Source organism: Oncorhynchus masou, chromosome 29 (assembly GCF_036934945.1).
Source record: "Oncorhynchus masou masou isolate Uvic2021 chromosome 29, UVic_Omas_1.1, whole genome shotgun sequence".
NCBI lineage: Eukaryota > Metazoa > Chordata > Actinopteri > Salmoniformes > Salmonidae > Oncorhynchus > Oncorhynchus masou.
Window position 1 is genome coordinate 93,564,303 of NC_088240.1, and position 16,423 is coordinate 93,580,725.

The 16,423-nt window shown below is 45.0% G+C and overlaps 1 protein-coding gene across 6 annotated transcripts in view; it reads left to right on the top strand.

Moving 5' to 3' along the window:
• rbms3 (RNA binding motif, single stranded interacting protein) overlaps positions 1-16,423 on the top strand; it is a 245,207-nt gene that overhangs the window by 110,760 nt on the left and 118,024 nt on the right. For all 6 annotated transcript variants that reach the window (XM_064946888.1, XM_064946886.1, XM_064946885.1 and 3 more), the window contains exon 4: positions 9,301-9,392. In XM_064946888.1, the coding sequence (XP_064802960.1) occupies positions 9,301-9,392 (92 nt within the window). The remainder of the gene's footprint in view (positions 1-9,300; positions 9,393-16,423) is intronic.

The window sequence follows — 16,423 nt, forward strand, 5'->3', positions numbered from 1 at the left end:
ATCACTGACCTCTGAGTTGTATCACTGACCTCTGAGTTGTATCACTGACCTCTGAGTTGTATCACTGACCTCTGAGTTGTATCACTGACCTCTGAGTTGTATCACTGACCTCTGAGTTGTATCACTGACCTCTGAGTTATATCACTGACCTCTGAGTTGTATCACTGACCTTGTACATTGTATTTACTCTACAATACTAACTTAATTTACAGAGTGGAAAGACAGAAGCCTGTTGAGAATACAAATATTTCAATAAGTGCATCCTGTTTGCAACAAGGAACTAAAGTAATACTGAAAAAAATAAGGCAACGCAATTCACTGTTTTGTCCTGAATACAAAGTGTTATGTTTGGGGCAAATCTAATATACACATTACTGTGTTTCCATTTTTTTCAAGCATAGTGGTGGCTGCATCATGTTATGGGTTTTTTCTCGTAATCATTAAGGCCTGGGGAGTTTTTCAGGATAAAAAAATAAACGGAATAGATCTAAGCACCGGTAAAATCCTGGAGGAAAATCTGGTTCAGTCTGCTTTACACCAGATACTAGGTGATTAATTCACCTTTCTGCAGGACAAGACATTTAAACACAAGGTCAAATCTAAACTGTTTCTTACCAAGAAGTCAGGGAATGTTTCTATTTGGCCCGAGTTACAGTTTTGACTTAAATCTGCGTGAGAATTTGTTTTAAATGACAAATATGTGCAAATATTGTATAATCCAGGTATGCAAAGCTCATAGTCTTACCCAATAAGAATCACAGCTGAATACTTAATCTAATCGAGGAATATTCTCTCTCTCCCCGTCTCTCTTTCTCTCTCCCTCTCTCTTTCTCTCTCTCTCTCTCTCTCTCTCTCTCTCTCTTCCCATCTCTCTATCTCTCCCTGTCTCTCTTGCCGCCTCTCTCTCTTCCTGTCTCCCTCTTGCCGCCTTTCTCTCTCTCCCCTTCTCCCTCTCTCTCTCTTTCTCTCTCCCTCTCTCTCTCCCTCTCTCTCTCTCTCTCTCTCTCTCTCTCCCTGCCCTTCTCTCTCTCTCTCCCCTTCTCTCTCTCTCTATCTCTTCCCATCTCTCTCTCTCTTCCCCTCTCTCTCTCCCTCCCCCCTCTCTCTCTCTCACTCCCCTTCTCTCTATCTCTCTTCCCATCTCTCTTTCTCCCTCTCTCTCTCTCTCTCCCTCCCTCTCTCTCTCTCTCTCCCTCTCTCTCTATCTTCCCATCTCTCTCTCTCCCTCTCTCTCTCTCTCCCTCTCTCTCTCCCTCCCTCTCTCTCTCTCCCCCTCTCTCTCTCTTTCTCTCTCCCTCTCTTTCTCCCCATCTCCTCCTCCACCCTTATAAGTAAGGACTTTTTAAGAAATGGTAGTGTCTTTCCCCACTTTGACATAAATCTGAAATCCATGGCTATGATTTCCTCTCTCCTTTATACAACACACACACACACACACACACACACACACACACACACACACACACACACACACACACACACACACACACACACACACACACACACACACACACACACACACACACACACACACACACACACACACGGCTCTAGCATGTTATGTCTGTCCTCAGTTCTGTGCTCCACCCCTCTCCTGTTCCCCAGTTAAACTGGGCAGAACGCTGTAAATAGACATCAATCTGAACATTCTTCAACTTTTGTCCCCGGAACGCTTCCTGTAGAACTCCCAGTGGGGTCAACGACTTGACAAACACACCTCAGGCCAGAGCACATCCTCATAGAGCTGAGACAGAGCTAGGGAATATACACCTGTCCTAATGACCACATTCAGACACACCTCAACAGAGACCGGGAGAGTTAGAAACTGAGAGACTGAGAGCTAGAGCTGAGAGTTAGAGACTGAGAGTTAATGACTGAGCGTTAGAGACTGAGAGTTAGAGACTGAGAGTTAGAGACTGAGAGTTAGAGACTGGGAGTTAGAGACTGGGAGTTAGAGACTGAGAGTTAGAGATTGGGAGTTAGAGACTGAGAGTTATAGACTGAGAGTTATAGACTGAGAGTTATAGACTGGGAGTTATAGACTGAGAGTTATAGACTGAGAGTTAGAGACTGAGAGTTAGAGACTGAGAGTTATAGACTGAGAGTTATAGACTGGGAGTTATAGACTGAGAGTTATAGACTGAGAGTTAGAGACTGAGAGTTAGAGACTGAGAGTTATAGACTGAGAGTTATAGACTGGGAGTTAGAGACTGAGAGTTAATGACTGAGCGTTAGAGACTGAGAGTTATAGACTGAGAGTTAAAGACTGGGAGTTAGAGACTGAGAGTTAGAGTCTGAGTGTTAGAGACTGAGCGTTAGAGACTGAGTCTTAGAGACTGAGCCTTAGAGACTGAGAGTTAGAGACTGAGAGTTAGAGACTGAGAGTTAGAGACTGGGAGTTAGAGACCGGGAGTTAGAGACTGAGAGTTAGAGATTGGGAGTTAGAGACTGAGAGTTATAGACTGAGAGTTATAGACTGAGAGTTATAGACTGGGAGTTATAGACTGAGAGTTATAGACTGAGAGTTAGAGACTGAGAGTTAGAGACTGAGAGTTAGAGACTGAGAGTTAGAGACTGGGAGTTAGAGACCGGGAGTTAGAGACCGAGAGTTAGAGATTGGGAGTTAGAGACTGAGAGTTATAGACTGAGAGTTATAGACTGAGAGTTATAGACTGGGAGTTATAGACTGAGAGTTATAGACTGAGAGTTAGAGACTGAGAGTTAGAGACTGAGAGTTATAGACTGAGAGTTATAGACTGGGAGTTATAGACTGAGAGTTATAGACTGAGAGTTAGAGACTGAGAGTTAGAGACTGAGAGTTATAGACTGAGAGTTATAGACTGGGAGTTAGAGACTAAGAGTTAATGACTGAGCGTTAGAGACTGAGAGTTATAGACTGAGAGTTAAAGACTGGGAGTTAGAGACTGAGAGTTAGAGTCTGAGTGTTAGAGACTGAGCGTTAGAGACTGAGCCTTAGAGACTGAGCCTTAGAGACTGAGAGTTAGAGACAGAGAGTTAGAGACAGAGAGTTAGAGACTGAGAATTAGAGACTGGGAGTTAGAGACTGAGAGTTAGAGATTGGGAGTTAGAGCCTGGGAGTTAGAGACTGAGAGTTAGAGGCTAAGTTAGAGGCTGAGCTAGAGCTGAGAGCTAGAGCTGAGAGTTAGAGACTGAGAGTTAGAGACTGAGAGTTAGAGACTGAGAGTTAGAGACTGAGCGTTAGAGACTGATAGTTAGAGACTGAGAGTTAGAGACTGAGAGTTAGAGACTGAGAGTTAGAGACAGAGAGTTAGAGACTGAGCGTTAGAGACTGAGCGTTAGAGACTGAGCGTTAGAGACTGAGAATTAGAGACTGAGAGTTTGAGACGGAGAGCTTGAGACGGAGAGTTAGAGACTGTGCATTAGATACTGAGAGTTAGAGACTGAGAGTTAGAGACTGAGAGTTAGAGACTGAGCGTTAGAGACTGAGAGACTGAGAGCTAGAGCTGAGAGTTAGAGACTGAGAGTTAATGACTGAGCGTTAGAGACGGAGAGTTATAGACTGAGAGTTATATACTGGGAGTTAGAGACTGAGAGTTAGAGACTGAGCGTTAGAGACTGAGAGACTGAGAGCTAGAGCTGAGAGTTAGAGACTGAGAGTTAATGACTGAGAGTTAGAGACTGAGAGTTATAGACTGAGAGTTATAGACTGGGAGTTAGAGACTGAGAGTTAGAGACTGAGAGTTAGAGACTGAGAGTTAGAGACTGAGAGTTAGAGACCGGGAGTTAGAGACAGAGAGTTAGAGACTGAGAGTTAGAGACTGAGATTTAGAGACTGAGAGTTAGAGACTGGGAGTTAGAGACTGGGAGTTAGAGACTGAGAGTTAGAGACTGATAGTTAGAGACTGAGCGTTAGAGACTGAGAGTTATAGACTGAGAGTCATAGACTGAGAGTTATATCTGAGAGTTAGAGACTGAGAGACTGAGAGTTAGAGACTGAGAATGAGAGACTGGGAGTTAGAGACTGAGAGTTAGAGACTGGGAGTTAGAGACTGAGAGTTAGAGACTGGGAATTAGAGACTGGGAGTTAGAGACTGAGAGTTAGAGACTGAGAGTTAGAGACTGAGAGTTAGAGACTGAGAGTTAGAGACTGAGAGTTATAGACTGAGCGTTAGAGCCTGAGAGTTAGAGACTGAGCGTTAGAGATAGAGCGTTAGAGACTGAGCGTTAGAGACTGAGCGTTAGAGACTGAGAGTTAGAGACTGAGAGTTAGAGACTGAGAGTTATAGACTGCGAGTTAGAGACTGAGCGTTAGAGACTGAGAGTTAGAGACAGAGAGTTAGAGACTGAGCGTTAGAGACTGAGCGTTAGAGACTGAGCGTTAGAGACTGAGAATTAGAGACTGAGAGTTTGAGACGGAGAGCTTGAGACGGAGAGTTAGAGACTGTGCATTAGATACTGAGAGTTAGAGACTGAGAGTTAGAGACTGAGAGTTAGAGACTGAGCGTTAGAGACTGAGAGACTGAGAGCTAGAGCTGAGAGTTAGAGACTGAGAGTTAATGACTGAGCGTTAGAGACGGAGAGTTATAGACTGAGAGTTATATACTGGGAGTTAGAGACTGAGAGTTAGAGACTGAGCGTTAGAGACTGAGAGACTGAGAGCTAGAGCTGAGAGTTAGAGACTGAGAGTTAATGACTGAGAGTTAGAGACTGAGAGTTATAGACTGAGAGTTATAGACTGGGAGTTAGAGACTGAGAGTTAGAGACTGAGAGTTAGAGACTGAGAGTTAGAGACTGAGAGTTAGAGACCGGGAGTTAGAGACAGAGAGTTAGAGACTGAGAGTTAGAGACTGAGATTTAGAGACTGAGAGTTAGAGACTGGGAGTTAGAGACTGGGAGTTAGAGACTGAGAGTTAGAGACTGATAGTTAGAGACTGAGCGTTAGAGACTGAGAGTTATAGACTGAGAGTCATAGACTGAGAGTTATATCTGAGAGTTAGAGACTGAGAGACTGAGAGTTAGAGACTGAGAATGAGAGACTGGGAGTTAGAGACTGAGAGTTAGAGACTGGGAGTTAGAGACTGAGAGTTAGAGACTGGGAATTAGAGACTGGGAGTTAGAGACTGAGAGTTAGAGACTGAGAGTTAGAGACTGAGAGTTAGAGACTGAGAGTTAGAGACTGAGAGTTATAGACTGAGCGTTAGAGCCTGAGAGTTAGAGACTGAGCGTTAGAGATAGAGCGTTAGAGACTGAGCGTTAGAGACTGAGCGTTAGAGACTGAGAGTTAGAGACTGAGAGTTAGAGACTGAGAGTTATAGACTGCGAGTTAGAGACTGAGCGTTAGAGACTGAGAGTTAGATACTGAGAGTTAGAGACTGAGCGTTAGAGACTGAGAGTTAGAGACTGAGAGTTATAGACTGAGAGTTAGAGACTGAGAGTTAGAGACTGGGAGTTAGAGACTAAGAGTTCGAGACTGGGAGTTAGAGACTGGGAGTTAGAGACTGAGCGTTAGAGACTGAGCGTTAGAGACTGAGAGTTAGAGACTGAGCGTTAGAGACTGAGAGTTAGAGACTGAGCGTTAGAGACTGAGAGTTAGAGACTGAGAGTTAGAGACTGAGAGTTAGAGACTGGGAGTTAGAGACTGAGCGTTAGAGACTGAGCGTTAGAGACTGAGAGTTAGAGACTGAGAGTTAGAGACTGAGAGTTAGAGACTGAGAGTTAGAGCCTGGGAGTTAGAGACTGAGAGTTAGAGACTGGGAGTTAGAGACTGAGAGTTAGAGACTGAGCGTTAGAGACTGAGAGTTAGAGACTGGGAGTTAGAGACTGAGCGTTAGAGACTGAGAGTTAGAGACCGAGAGTTATAGACTGAGAGTTAGAGACTGAGAGTTAGAGACTGAGAGTTAGAGACTGAGAGTTAGAGACTGAGAGTTAGAGACTGGGAGTTAGAGACTGAGAGTTAGAGACTGAGAGTTAGAGACTGAGACAGCCAGAGATGAAAGAAGTCTGACTGCTTCAAGTCCTCATATCATAATGGAAACAGTCTGATCCGTGAAACACACTCCAGTCCACACAGAGAGACAGCGTTAGAGTCAGACACAGCCAGGAAGACCTGCTCCAGTCCTCATAGTGAAAACAATCTGCAGGACACTACAGAGAAACGACAGTTCCAACATCACCAGACCCCAGATCTCCAAGTGCTTCAGTCAGACCCTGCGACATAGCATGATGATGACAGCCATACTGTACGACGATGATAGTGAGAGGAACGAGTTGGCTGAAGTACTGAGAGATCTTAGTTCTCACTGGACCTGTGACACATCTATGGAAACATCTGTGTGTCTCCTCTGCAATGAGGAGGATGTCAGGAGCATATGGACCAACCCTCTGAGATACACCAAACTATTAAACAGCTGCAGACACAATCTAAAACAGCTGCACACTCTAGAGTCTAGTATGTACTGTATTGTAGACACGATGACTGCCTGCTAGAAACACACTCTAGAGTCTAGTATGTACTGTATTGTAGACATGATGACTGCCTGCTAGACACACTCACTGTAGCTGCTAGTATGTACCCAGTATGTTCTAGAACACATATAGTCTAGTATGTACCCAGTACGTTCTAGAACAAATATAGTCTAGTATGTACTCAGTACGTTCTAGAACACATATAGTCTAGTATGTACCCAGGACGTTCTAGAACAAATATAGTCTAGTATGTACTCAGTACGTTCTAGAACACATATAGTCTAGTACGTACCCAGTACGTTCTAGAACACATATAGTCAAGCATGTACCCAGTACATTCTAGAACACATATAGTCTAGTATGTAGTATGTACTCATTACGTTCTAGAACACATATAGTCTAGTATGTACCCAGTACGTTCTAGAACACATATAATCTAGTATGTACCCAGTATGTTCTAGAACACATATAGTCTAGTATGTACCCAGTATGTTCTAGAACACATACCGTCTAGTATGTACCCAGTACGTTCTGGAACACATATAGTCTAGTATGTACCCAGTACGGTCTAGAACACATATAGTCTAGTATGTACCCAGTATGTTCTAGAACACATATAGTCTAGTATTTACCCAGTATGTTCTAGAACGCATATAGTCTAGTTTGTACCCAGTACGTTCTAGAACACATATAGTCTCGTATGTACCCAGTATGTTCCAGAACACATATAGTCTAGTATGTACCCAGTATGTTCTTGAACACATATAGTCTAGTATGTACCCAGTATGTTCTAGAACACACATAGTCTCGTATGTACCCAGTATGTTCTAGAACACATATAGTCTAGTATGTACCCAGTACGTTCTAGAACACATATGGTCTAGTATGAACCCAGTGTGTTCTAGATCACACATAGTCTTGTATGTACCCAGTATGTTCCAGAACACATATAGTCTAGTATGTACCCAGTATGTTCTAGAACACATACAGTCTAGTATGTACACATGTAGTCTAGTATGTACCCAGTATGCTCTAGAACACATACAGTCTAGTATGTACCCAGTATGTTCTAGAACACATACAGTCTAGTATGTACACATGTAGTCTAGTATGTACCCAGTATGCTCTAGAACACATACAGTCTAGTATGTACCCAGTCTGTTCCAGAACACATACAGTCTAGTATGTACACATATAGTCTAGTATGTACCAATTATGTTCTAGAACACATACCATCTAGAATTTACCGAGTATGTTCTAGAACACATAGTCTAGTATGTACCCAGTATGTTCTAGAACACATACCGTCTGGTATGTACCCAGTATGTTCTAGAACACATAACGTCTAGTGTGTACCCAGTACGTTCTATAACACATTTAGTCTAGTATGTACCCAGTATGTTCTAGAAGACATATAGTCAATTATGTACCCAGTATGTTCTAGAACACATATAGTCTAGTATGTACCCAGTATGTTGTAGAACACATATAGTCTAGTATGTACCCAGTATGTTCTAGAACGCATATAGTCTAGTTTGTACCCAGTACGTTCTCGAACACATATAGTCTCGTATGTACCCAGTACGTTCTAGAACACATATAGTCTAGTATGTACCCAGTACGTTCTAGAACACATATAGTCTAGTATGTAGACATATAGTTTAGTATGTACCCAGTATGTTCTAGAACACATACAGTCTAGTATGTACCCAGTATGTTCTAGAACACATACAGTCTAGTATGTACACATATAGTCTAGTATGTACCCAGTATGTTCTAGAACACATACAGTCTAGTATGTACCCAGTCTGTTCCAGAACACATACAGTCTAGTATGTACACATATAGTCTAGTATGTACCAATTATGTTCTAGAACACATACCATCTAGAATTTACCGAGTATGTTCTAGAACACATAGTCTAGTATTTACCCAGTATGTTCTAGAACACATACCGTCTGGTATGTACCCAGTATGTTCTAGAACACATACCGTCTAGTGTGTACCCAGTACGTTCTAGAACACATTTAGTCTAGTATGTACCCAGTATGTTCTAGAAGACATATAGTCAATTATGTACCCAGTATGTTCTAGAACACATATAGTCTAGTATGTACCCAGTATGTTCTAGAACACATATAGTCTAGTATGTACCCAGTATGTTCTAGAACGCATATAGTCTAGTTTGTACCCAGTACGTTCTAGAACACATATAGTCTCGTATGTACCCAGTACGTTCTAGAACACATATAGTCTAGTATGTACCCAGTACATTCTAGAACACATATAGTCTAGTATGTACTGTTGAACAGTTCAACTCCTAGACGGATCAAAAGGAAAACCACAGAGCAGGCATCACCCTGTTCCAGAGGAAATCGTTGACAGCCATAAACAACACACAAAATAGTCCCCTGGATTTAGCTGGACAGACTCTTGGGAGAAAGGCAACATTACTGTGCGTTTTGAGTCTAGACACTTTACATGGTGCGATAATCCACTTAGACTGTTGTTCATGTGAACCTCAGTGTCTCTCACCTCTGCAGGATATGACCTGCTCATGTGAACCTCTGTGTCTCTCCCTCTGCAGGATATGACCTGCTCATGTGAACCTCTGTGTCTCTCCCTCTGCAGGATATGACCTGCTCATGTGAACCTCTGTGTCTCTCCCTCTGCAGGATATGACCTGCTCATGTGAACCTCTGTGTCTCTCCCTCTGCAGGATATGGCTTGTTCATGTGAACCTCTGTGTCTCTCACCTCTGCAGGATATGGCTTGTTCATGTGAACCTCTGTGTCTCTCACCTCTGCAGGATATGGCTTGTTCATGTGAACTTCTGTGTCTCTCCCTCTGCAGGATATGGCTTTGTGGACTTCGACACCCAGACAGCAGCCCAGAAAGCTGTAGCCTCTCTAAAGGCCAGCGGAGTCCAGGCACAGATGGCCAAGGTACAGGTACTCACTGTGATGAGGATGAGATACAGGTACTCACTGTGATTAGGGTGAGGTACAGGTACTCACTGTGATGAGGATGAGGTACAGGTACTCACTGTGATGAGGATGAGGTACAGGTACTCACTGTGATGAGGATGAGGTACAGGTACTCACTGTGATGAGGATGAGGTACAGGTACTCACTGTGATGAGGATGAGGTACAGGTACTCACTGTGATGAGGATGAGGTACAGGTACTCACTGTGATGAGGATGAGGTACAGGTACTCACTGTGATGAGGATGAGGTACAGGTACTCACTGTGATGAGGATGAGGGTGAGGTGCAGGTACTCACTGAGATGAGGATGAGGTACAGGTACTCACTGTGATGAGGATGAAGTACAGGTACTCACTGTGATGAGGATGAGGTACAGGTACTCACTGTGATGAGGATGAGGTGCAGGTACTCACTGTGATGAGGATGAGGTACAGGTACTCACTGTGATGAGGATGAGGTACAGGTACTCACTGTGATGAGGATGAGGTACAGGTACTCACTGTGATGAGGATGAGGTACAGGTACTCACTGTGATGAGGATGAGGGTGAGGTGCAGGTACTCACTGTGATGAGGATGAGGTACAGGTACTCACTGTGATGAGGATGAGGTACAGGTACTCACTGTGATGAGGATGAGGTACAGGTACTCACTGTGATGAGGATGAGGTACAGGTACTCACTGTGATGAGGATGAGGTACAGGTACTCACTGTGATGAGGATGAGGGTGAGGTGCAGGTACTCACTGTGATGAGGATGAGGTACAAGTACTCACTGTGATGAGGATGAAGTACAGGTACTCACTGTGATGAGGATGAGGTACAGGTACTCACTGTGATGAGGATGAGGTACAGGTACTCACTGTGATGAGGATGAGGTACAGGTACTCACTGTGATGAGGATGAGGTACAGGTACTCACTGTGATGAGGATGAGGTACAGGTACTCACTGTGATGAGGATGAGGTACAGGTACTCACTGTGATGAGGATGAGGGTGAGGTGCAGGTACTCACTGTGATGAGGATGAGGTACAGGTACTCACTGTGATGAGGATGAGGTACAGGTACTCACTGTGATGAGGATGAGGTACAGGTACTCACTGTGATGAGGATGAGGTACAGGTACTCACTGTGATGAGGATGAGGTACAGGTACTCACTGTGATGAGGATGAGGTACAGGTACTCACTGTGATGAGGATGAGGGTGAGGTGAAGGTACTCACTGTGATGAGGATGAGGTACAGGTACTCACTGTGATGAGGATGAAGTACAGGTACTCACTGTGATGAGGATGAGGTACAGGTACTCACTGTGATGAGGATGAGGTACAGGTACTCACTGTGATGAGGATGAGGTACAGGTACTCACTGTGATGAGGATGAGGGTGAGGTGCAGGTACTCACTGTGATGAGGATGAGGTACAGGTACTCACTGTGATGAGGATGAAGTACAGGTACTCACTGTGATGAGGATGAGCTACAGGTACTCACTGTGATGAGGGTGAGGTGCAGGTACTCACTGTGATGAGGATGAAGTACAGGTACTCACTGTGATGAGGATGAGGTACAGGTACTCACTGTGATGAGGATGAGGGTGAGGTGCAGGTACTCACTGTGATGAGGATGAGGTACAGGTACTCACTGTGATGAGGATGAAGTACAGGTACTCACTGTGATGAGGATGAGGTACAGGTACTCACTGTGATGAGGATGAGGATGAGGTACAGGTACTCACTGTGATGAGGATGAGGTACAGGTACTCACTGTGATGAGGATGAAGTACAGGTACTCACTGTGATGAGGATGAGGTACAGGTACTCACTGTGATGAGGATGAGGATGAGGTACAGGTACTCACTGTGATGAGGATGAGGTACAGGTACTCACTGTGATGAGGATGAGGTACAGGTACTCACTGTGATGAGGATGAGGGTGATGGTGATAGTGAGAGATTCAGACCTCTTGACTTTTCCCACATTTTGTTACGTTACATCCTTATTCTAAAATGGATTAAATCATTCCCCACATCAAGCTACACACAACACCCCATCATGACATCACAATACCCCATAATGACATCACAATACCCCATAATGACATCACAATACCCCATAATGACAAAGCAAACAGGTTTTTAGAAATGTTTGCAAATGTATAAAATAATACAAAAGTTAATATTGCATTTCCATAAGTATTCAGACCCTTTACTCAGCACTGTGTTGCATCACCTTTGGCAGTGATTACAGCAATGAGTCTTCTTGGGTATGATGCTACAAGCTTGTCACACCTGTATTTGGGGAGTTTCTCCCATTCTTTTCTGCAGATCCTCTCAAGCTCTGTCAGGTTGAGTGGGGAGTGTCGCTGCACAGCTATTTTCAGGTCTCTCCAGAGATGTTAGATTAGGTTTCAAATAAGGTATTTTTTTTATATATTTTTTTTTACATATGCTAAAATTAGCTTTGACATTATGGGGTATTGTATTGTGTGTATATTGATGACGACAAACACTATTCAATTCAATCAATTTTAAAATAAGGCTGTAATGTGACAAAATGTGGAAAAAGTCAAGGGGTCTGAATACTTCCGGAATGCAGTGTATCTTCATATTCAGTAGAACCTATTGACCAGCACACTGTAGGATACAGTCAGCTCTGGATTGGTGGAGAGAGACACTGAATAGCCTGGTTTCCTTACAGAACCAATAGCTTTGTATTAGAGAGAGAGAGAGACTGAATACCCTGGTTTCCTTACAGAACCAATAGCTTTGTGTTAGAGAGAGATATACAGACACAGACAGGCAGACAGACAGACAGGCAGGCAGGCAGGCAGGCAGGCAGGTAGACAGACAGACAGACAGACAGACAGACAGACAGACAGACAGACAGACAGACAGACAGACAGACAGACAGACAGACAGACAGAGAGTTGTGTCAGTGTCATGTTTCTACAAGGTCTCTCCTCTCTTCTCTCTCCTCATCTCTCCTCCTCTCTCCCCCTCTCTCCTCCTCTCTCCTCATCTCTCCTCCACTCTCCTCCTCTCTTCTCTCTCCTCATCACCCACTCATCTCTCCTCCTCTCTCCTCTCTCCCTCATCTCTCCTCATCTCTCCTCCTCTCTCCTCCTCTCTCCTCATCTCTCCTCATCTCTCCTCCTCTCTCCTCCTCTCTCCTCATCTCTCCCCCTCTCTCCTCTGCTCTCCCCCTCTCTCTGCTCTCTTCATCTCCGCACCCCTCCTCTCTCCTCATCTCTCCTCCTTTCTCCTCATCTCTCTCTCTCTCTCTCAATTCAATTCAATTCAAGGGGCTTTATTGGCATGGGAAACATGTGTTAATATTGCCAAAGCAAGTGAGGTAGATAATATATAAAGTGAATATATAAAGTGAAATAAACAATAAAAATTAACAGTAAACATTACACATCTCTCTCTCTCTCTCTCTCTCTCTCTCTCTCTCTCAGAAAGGTGACTTCCTGTTCCATCTTGAATGTTATCTAATATCTCAGACATCTCAGTCCTTTCCTTTCTCACACAACCTTGGTAAGATGGTTGGACGTGTTAGTTTGTGCATTGGAGATGATTGTCAATGTCTTGGTTAGAGTGTTACTGAGAAGCTGTTTGTTGAAAAGATTAGCTCGTTGGATAAACAAACAGTTTGACTAGAGTAATCATTTTAATGATCCTCTCACTTGTATTATATTTATGCCATAAGTTGTTGAATGGAAGAGAATAAACTATTCAGCCACTCTGTTAGTTCAGTGGATACCTTATATAATGTGTCTATGTAAACCTTCTCCTCTGTCCTGCCATGTGCTGGCTCAGCCCTCCCAGGTTATTATACTGTAGTGGTGATGCCTCTCCTCTCCTCTCCTCTCCTCTCCTCTCCTCTCCTCTCCTCTCCTCTCCTCTCCTCTCCTCTCCTCTCCTCTCCTCTCCTCTCCTCTCCTCTCCTCTCCTCTCCTCTCCTGTCTGCTCGTCTCTCTTCCTCTCCCCTCTCCTCTCTTCTCATGTCCGCCCCTCTCCTCTCCTATCCCCTCTCCTCCACTCCACTCCACTCCACTCCCCTCCCCCTCTCCTGTCTGCTCGTCTCCCCTCCTCTCCTCTCATGTCAGCCCTCTCCTCCTCTCCTCTCCTCTCCTCTCCTCTCCTCTCCTCTCCTCCTCTCCTCTCCCTCTCCTCTCCTCTCCTCTCCTCTCCTGTCTGCTCGTCTCTCTTCCTCTCCCCTCTCCTCCTCTCCCCTCCTCTCCTCTACTCTACTCTCTTCTCATGTCCGCCCCTCTCCTCTCCTATCCCCTCTCCTCCACTCCACTCCACTCCCCTCCCCCTCTCCTGTCTGCTCGTCTCCCCTCCTCTCCTCTCATGTCAGCCCTCTCCTCTCCTCTCCTCTCCTCTCCTCTCCTCTCCTCTCCTCTCCTCTCCTCTCCTCTCCTCTCCTCTCCTCTCCTCTCCTGTACTCAACACTCTCCTCTCCTATCCCCCCCCACACCTCCTCACAGTTTATGAGACTATAGACTGTAATGGTGATTGGGGGTGCAGCTGGAAGGCTCCTCTTAGATTAGATCCCTATACATTAGTATTACTCATTAAACATGTCCTGCATTCTCTCTCTCTCTCTCTCTCTCTCTCTCTCTCTCTCTCTCTCTCTCTCTCTCTCTCTCTCTCTCTCTCTCTCTCCTCCACCCTTATCTCTTTGCTATCAGTGTGCATAGTGATTCAACAAGGCCGACTATATCTTATGTTGATTTGAAGGGATGGAGTGGATGGTTATTAGTGTCTGTGACCTCTGTGTCAGCCACTATGACAGTCTCCACAGCATGTGATGCTCCCACAGAGTCGTTAGCAACACTGCTGAGGACAGAGAGAGGGGAGAGGAGAGACAGGAGAGGAGAGAGGAGAGGAGAGGAGAGGAGAGGGGAGAGAGAGGAGGTAGACGAGGAGAGGGGAGAGAGAGGAGCAGGTGAGGGGAGAGAGGGGAGAGGAGGAGAGGGGGGGAAAGGAGGAGAGGAGAGTGAGAGAGGTGGAGTTGGGGGGAGAGAGGGGAGAGGAGGAGAGGGGAGTGAAAGAGGTGGAGTTGGGGGGAGAGAGGGGAGAGGAGGAGATGGAAGTGAGAGGAGGAGGGGAGGAGGGGAGGAGGAGAGAGAGAGGGGAGGAGAGGGGAGCGAGAGGAGGAGGAGGAGGGGGTGGAGAGGAGGAGAGGATGTACAGGCTCCAGCACAGTAATTACTGACCTGACCTTGACCAGGGTCTCCTGTCACTGTCTGCATGTCACCCCTTGTACCTGTTTCTCTCTAGGTTTCCATCAGTATTACCTCCCCCTAGGGATATCATGTCACCCCTTGTACCTGTTTCTCTCTTGGTTTCCATCAGTATTACCTCCCCCTAGGGATATCATGTCACCCCTTGTACCTGTTTCTCTCTAGGTTTCCATCAGTATTACCTCCCCCTAGGGATATCATGTCACCCCTTGTACCTGTTTCTCTCTAGGTTTCCATCAGTATTACCTCCCCTAGGGATATCATGTCACCCCTTGTACCTGTTTCTCTCTAGGTTTCCATCAGTATTACCTCCCCCTAGGGATATCATGTCACCCCTTGTACCTGTTTCTCTCTAGGTTTCCATCAGTATTACCTCCCCCTAGGGATATCATGTCACCCCTTGTACCTGTTTCTCTCTAGTTTTCCATCAGTATTACCTCCCCCTAGGGATATCATGTCACCCCTTGTACCTGTTTCTCTCTAGGTTTCCATCAGTATTACCTCCCCCTAGGGATATCATGTGACCCCTTGTACCTGTTTCTCTCTTGGTTTCCAATACCTGCCCGTGGGGATATTATCGGCATTATCTCTCCCTCACATCCTTTTGTCTTTGTCTCAGTCCTTCTATTGCTGTTGACAACATCATGAACGATATTCACCCAGAACTGCTCTGTGTTGTGTTGCCAGCTTTCGGTGTGGTGTGGTGTGGTCTCTAGCTGATTGATTGAAAACAGATGCCTCGTCTTTTATAGTGGACTGACTGATGACTGTTTAGTGTTTAATGATGGTTGTTTGTAAAGGTTGTTTAGTTATGACTGTTTAGTGATGGCTGTTTAGTGATGGCTGTTTAGTGATGGCTGTTTAGTGATGACTGTTTAGTGATGGCTGTTTAGTGATGGCTGTTTCGTGATGACTGTTTAGTGATGACTGTTTAGTGATGGCTGGAGATAGTGATGGCTGGAGTTAGAGATGGCTGGAGTTAGTGATGACTGTTTAGTGATGACAGTTTAGTGATGGTTGTTTAGTGATGGCTATTTAGTGATGTCTGTTTAGTGATGGCTATTTAGTGATGGCTGTTTAGTGATGGCTATTTAGTGATGGCTGTTTAGTGATGACTGTTTAGTGATGGCTGGAGTTAGAGATGGCTGGAGTTAGTGATGGCTCGAGTTAGTGATGGCTGAAATGGATGGCTGGAGTTAGTGAAGGCTGTAGTTAGAGATGGCTGGACTAGTAATGGCAGGAGTTAGAGATGGCTGGACAAGTAATGGCAGGAGTTAGAGATGGCTGGACTAGTAATGGCAGGAGTTAGAGATGGCTGGACTTGTAATGGCAGGAGTTAGAGATGGCTGGACTTGTAATGGCAGGAGTTAGAGATGGCTGGACTTGTAATGGCAGGAGTTAGAGATGGCTGGACTAGTAATGGCAGGAGTTAGAGATGGCTGGACTTGTAATGGCAGGAGTTAGAGATGGCTGGACTTGTAATGGCAGGAGTTAGAGATGGCTGGACTTGTAATGGCAGGAGTTAGAGATGGCTGGACTTGTAATGGCAGGAGTTAGAGATGGCTGTCATGTTATGGGGGAAAAAAAGAGTACAGGACTCTCTCTCTGTCTCTCTGTCTCTCTCTCATTCTCTGTCTCTGTCCCTGTCCCTGTCTCTCTCATTCTCTGTCTCTGTCCCTGTCCCTGTCTCTGTCTCTGTCTCTCTCTCATTCTCTATCTCTGTCTCTGTCTCTCTCATTCTCTG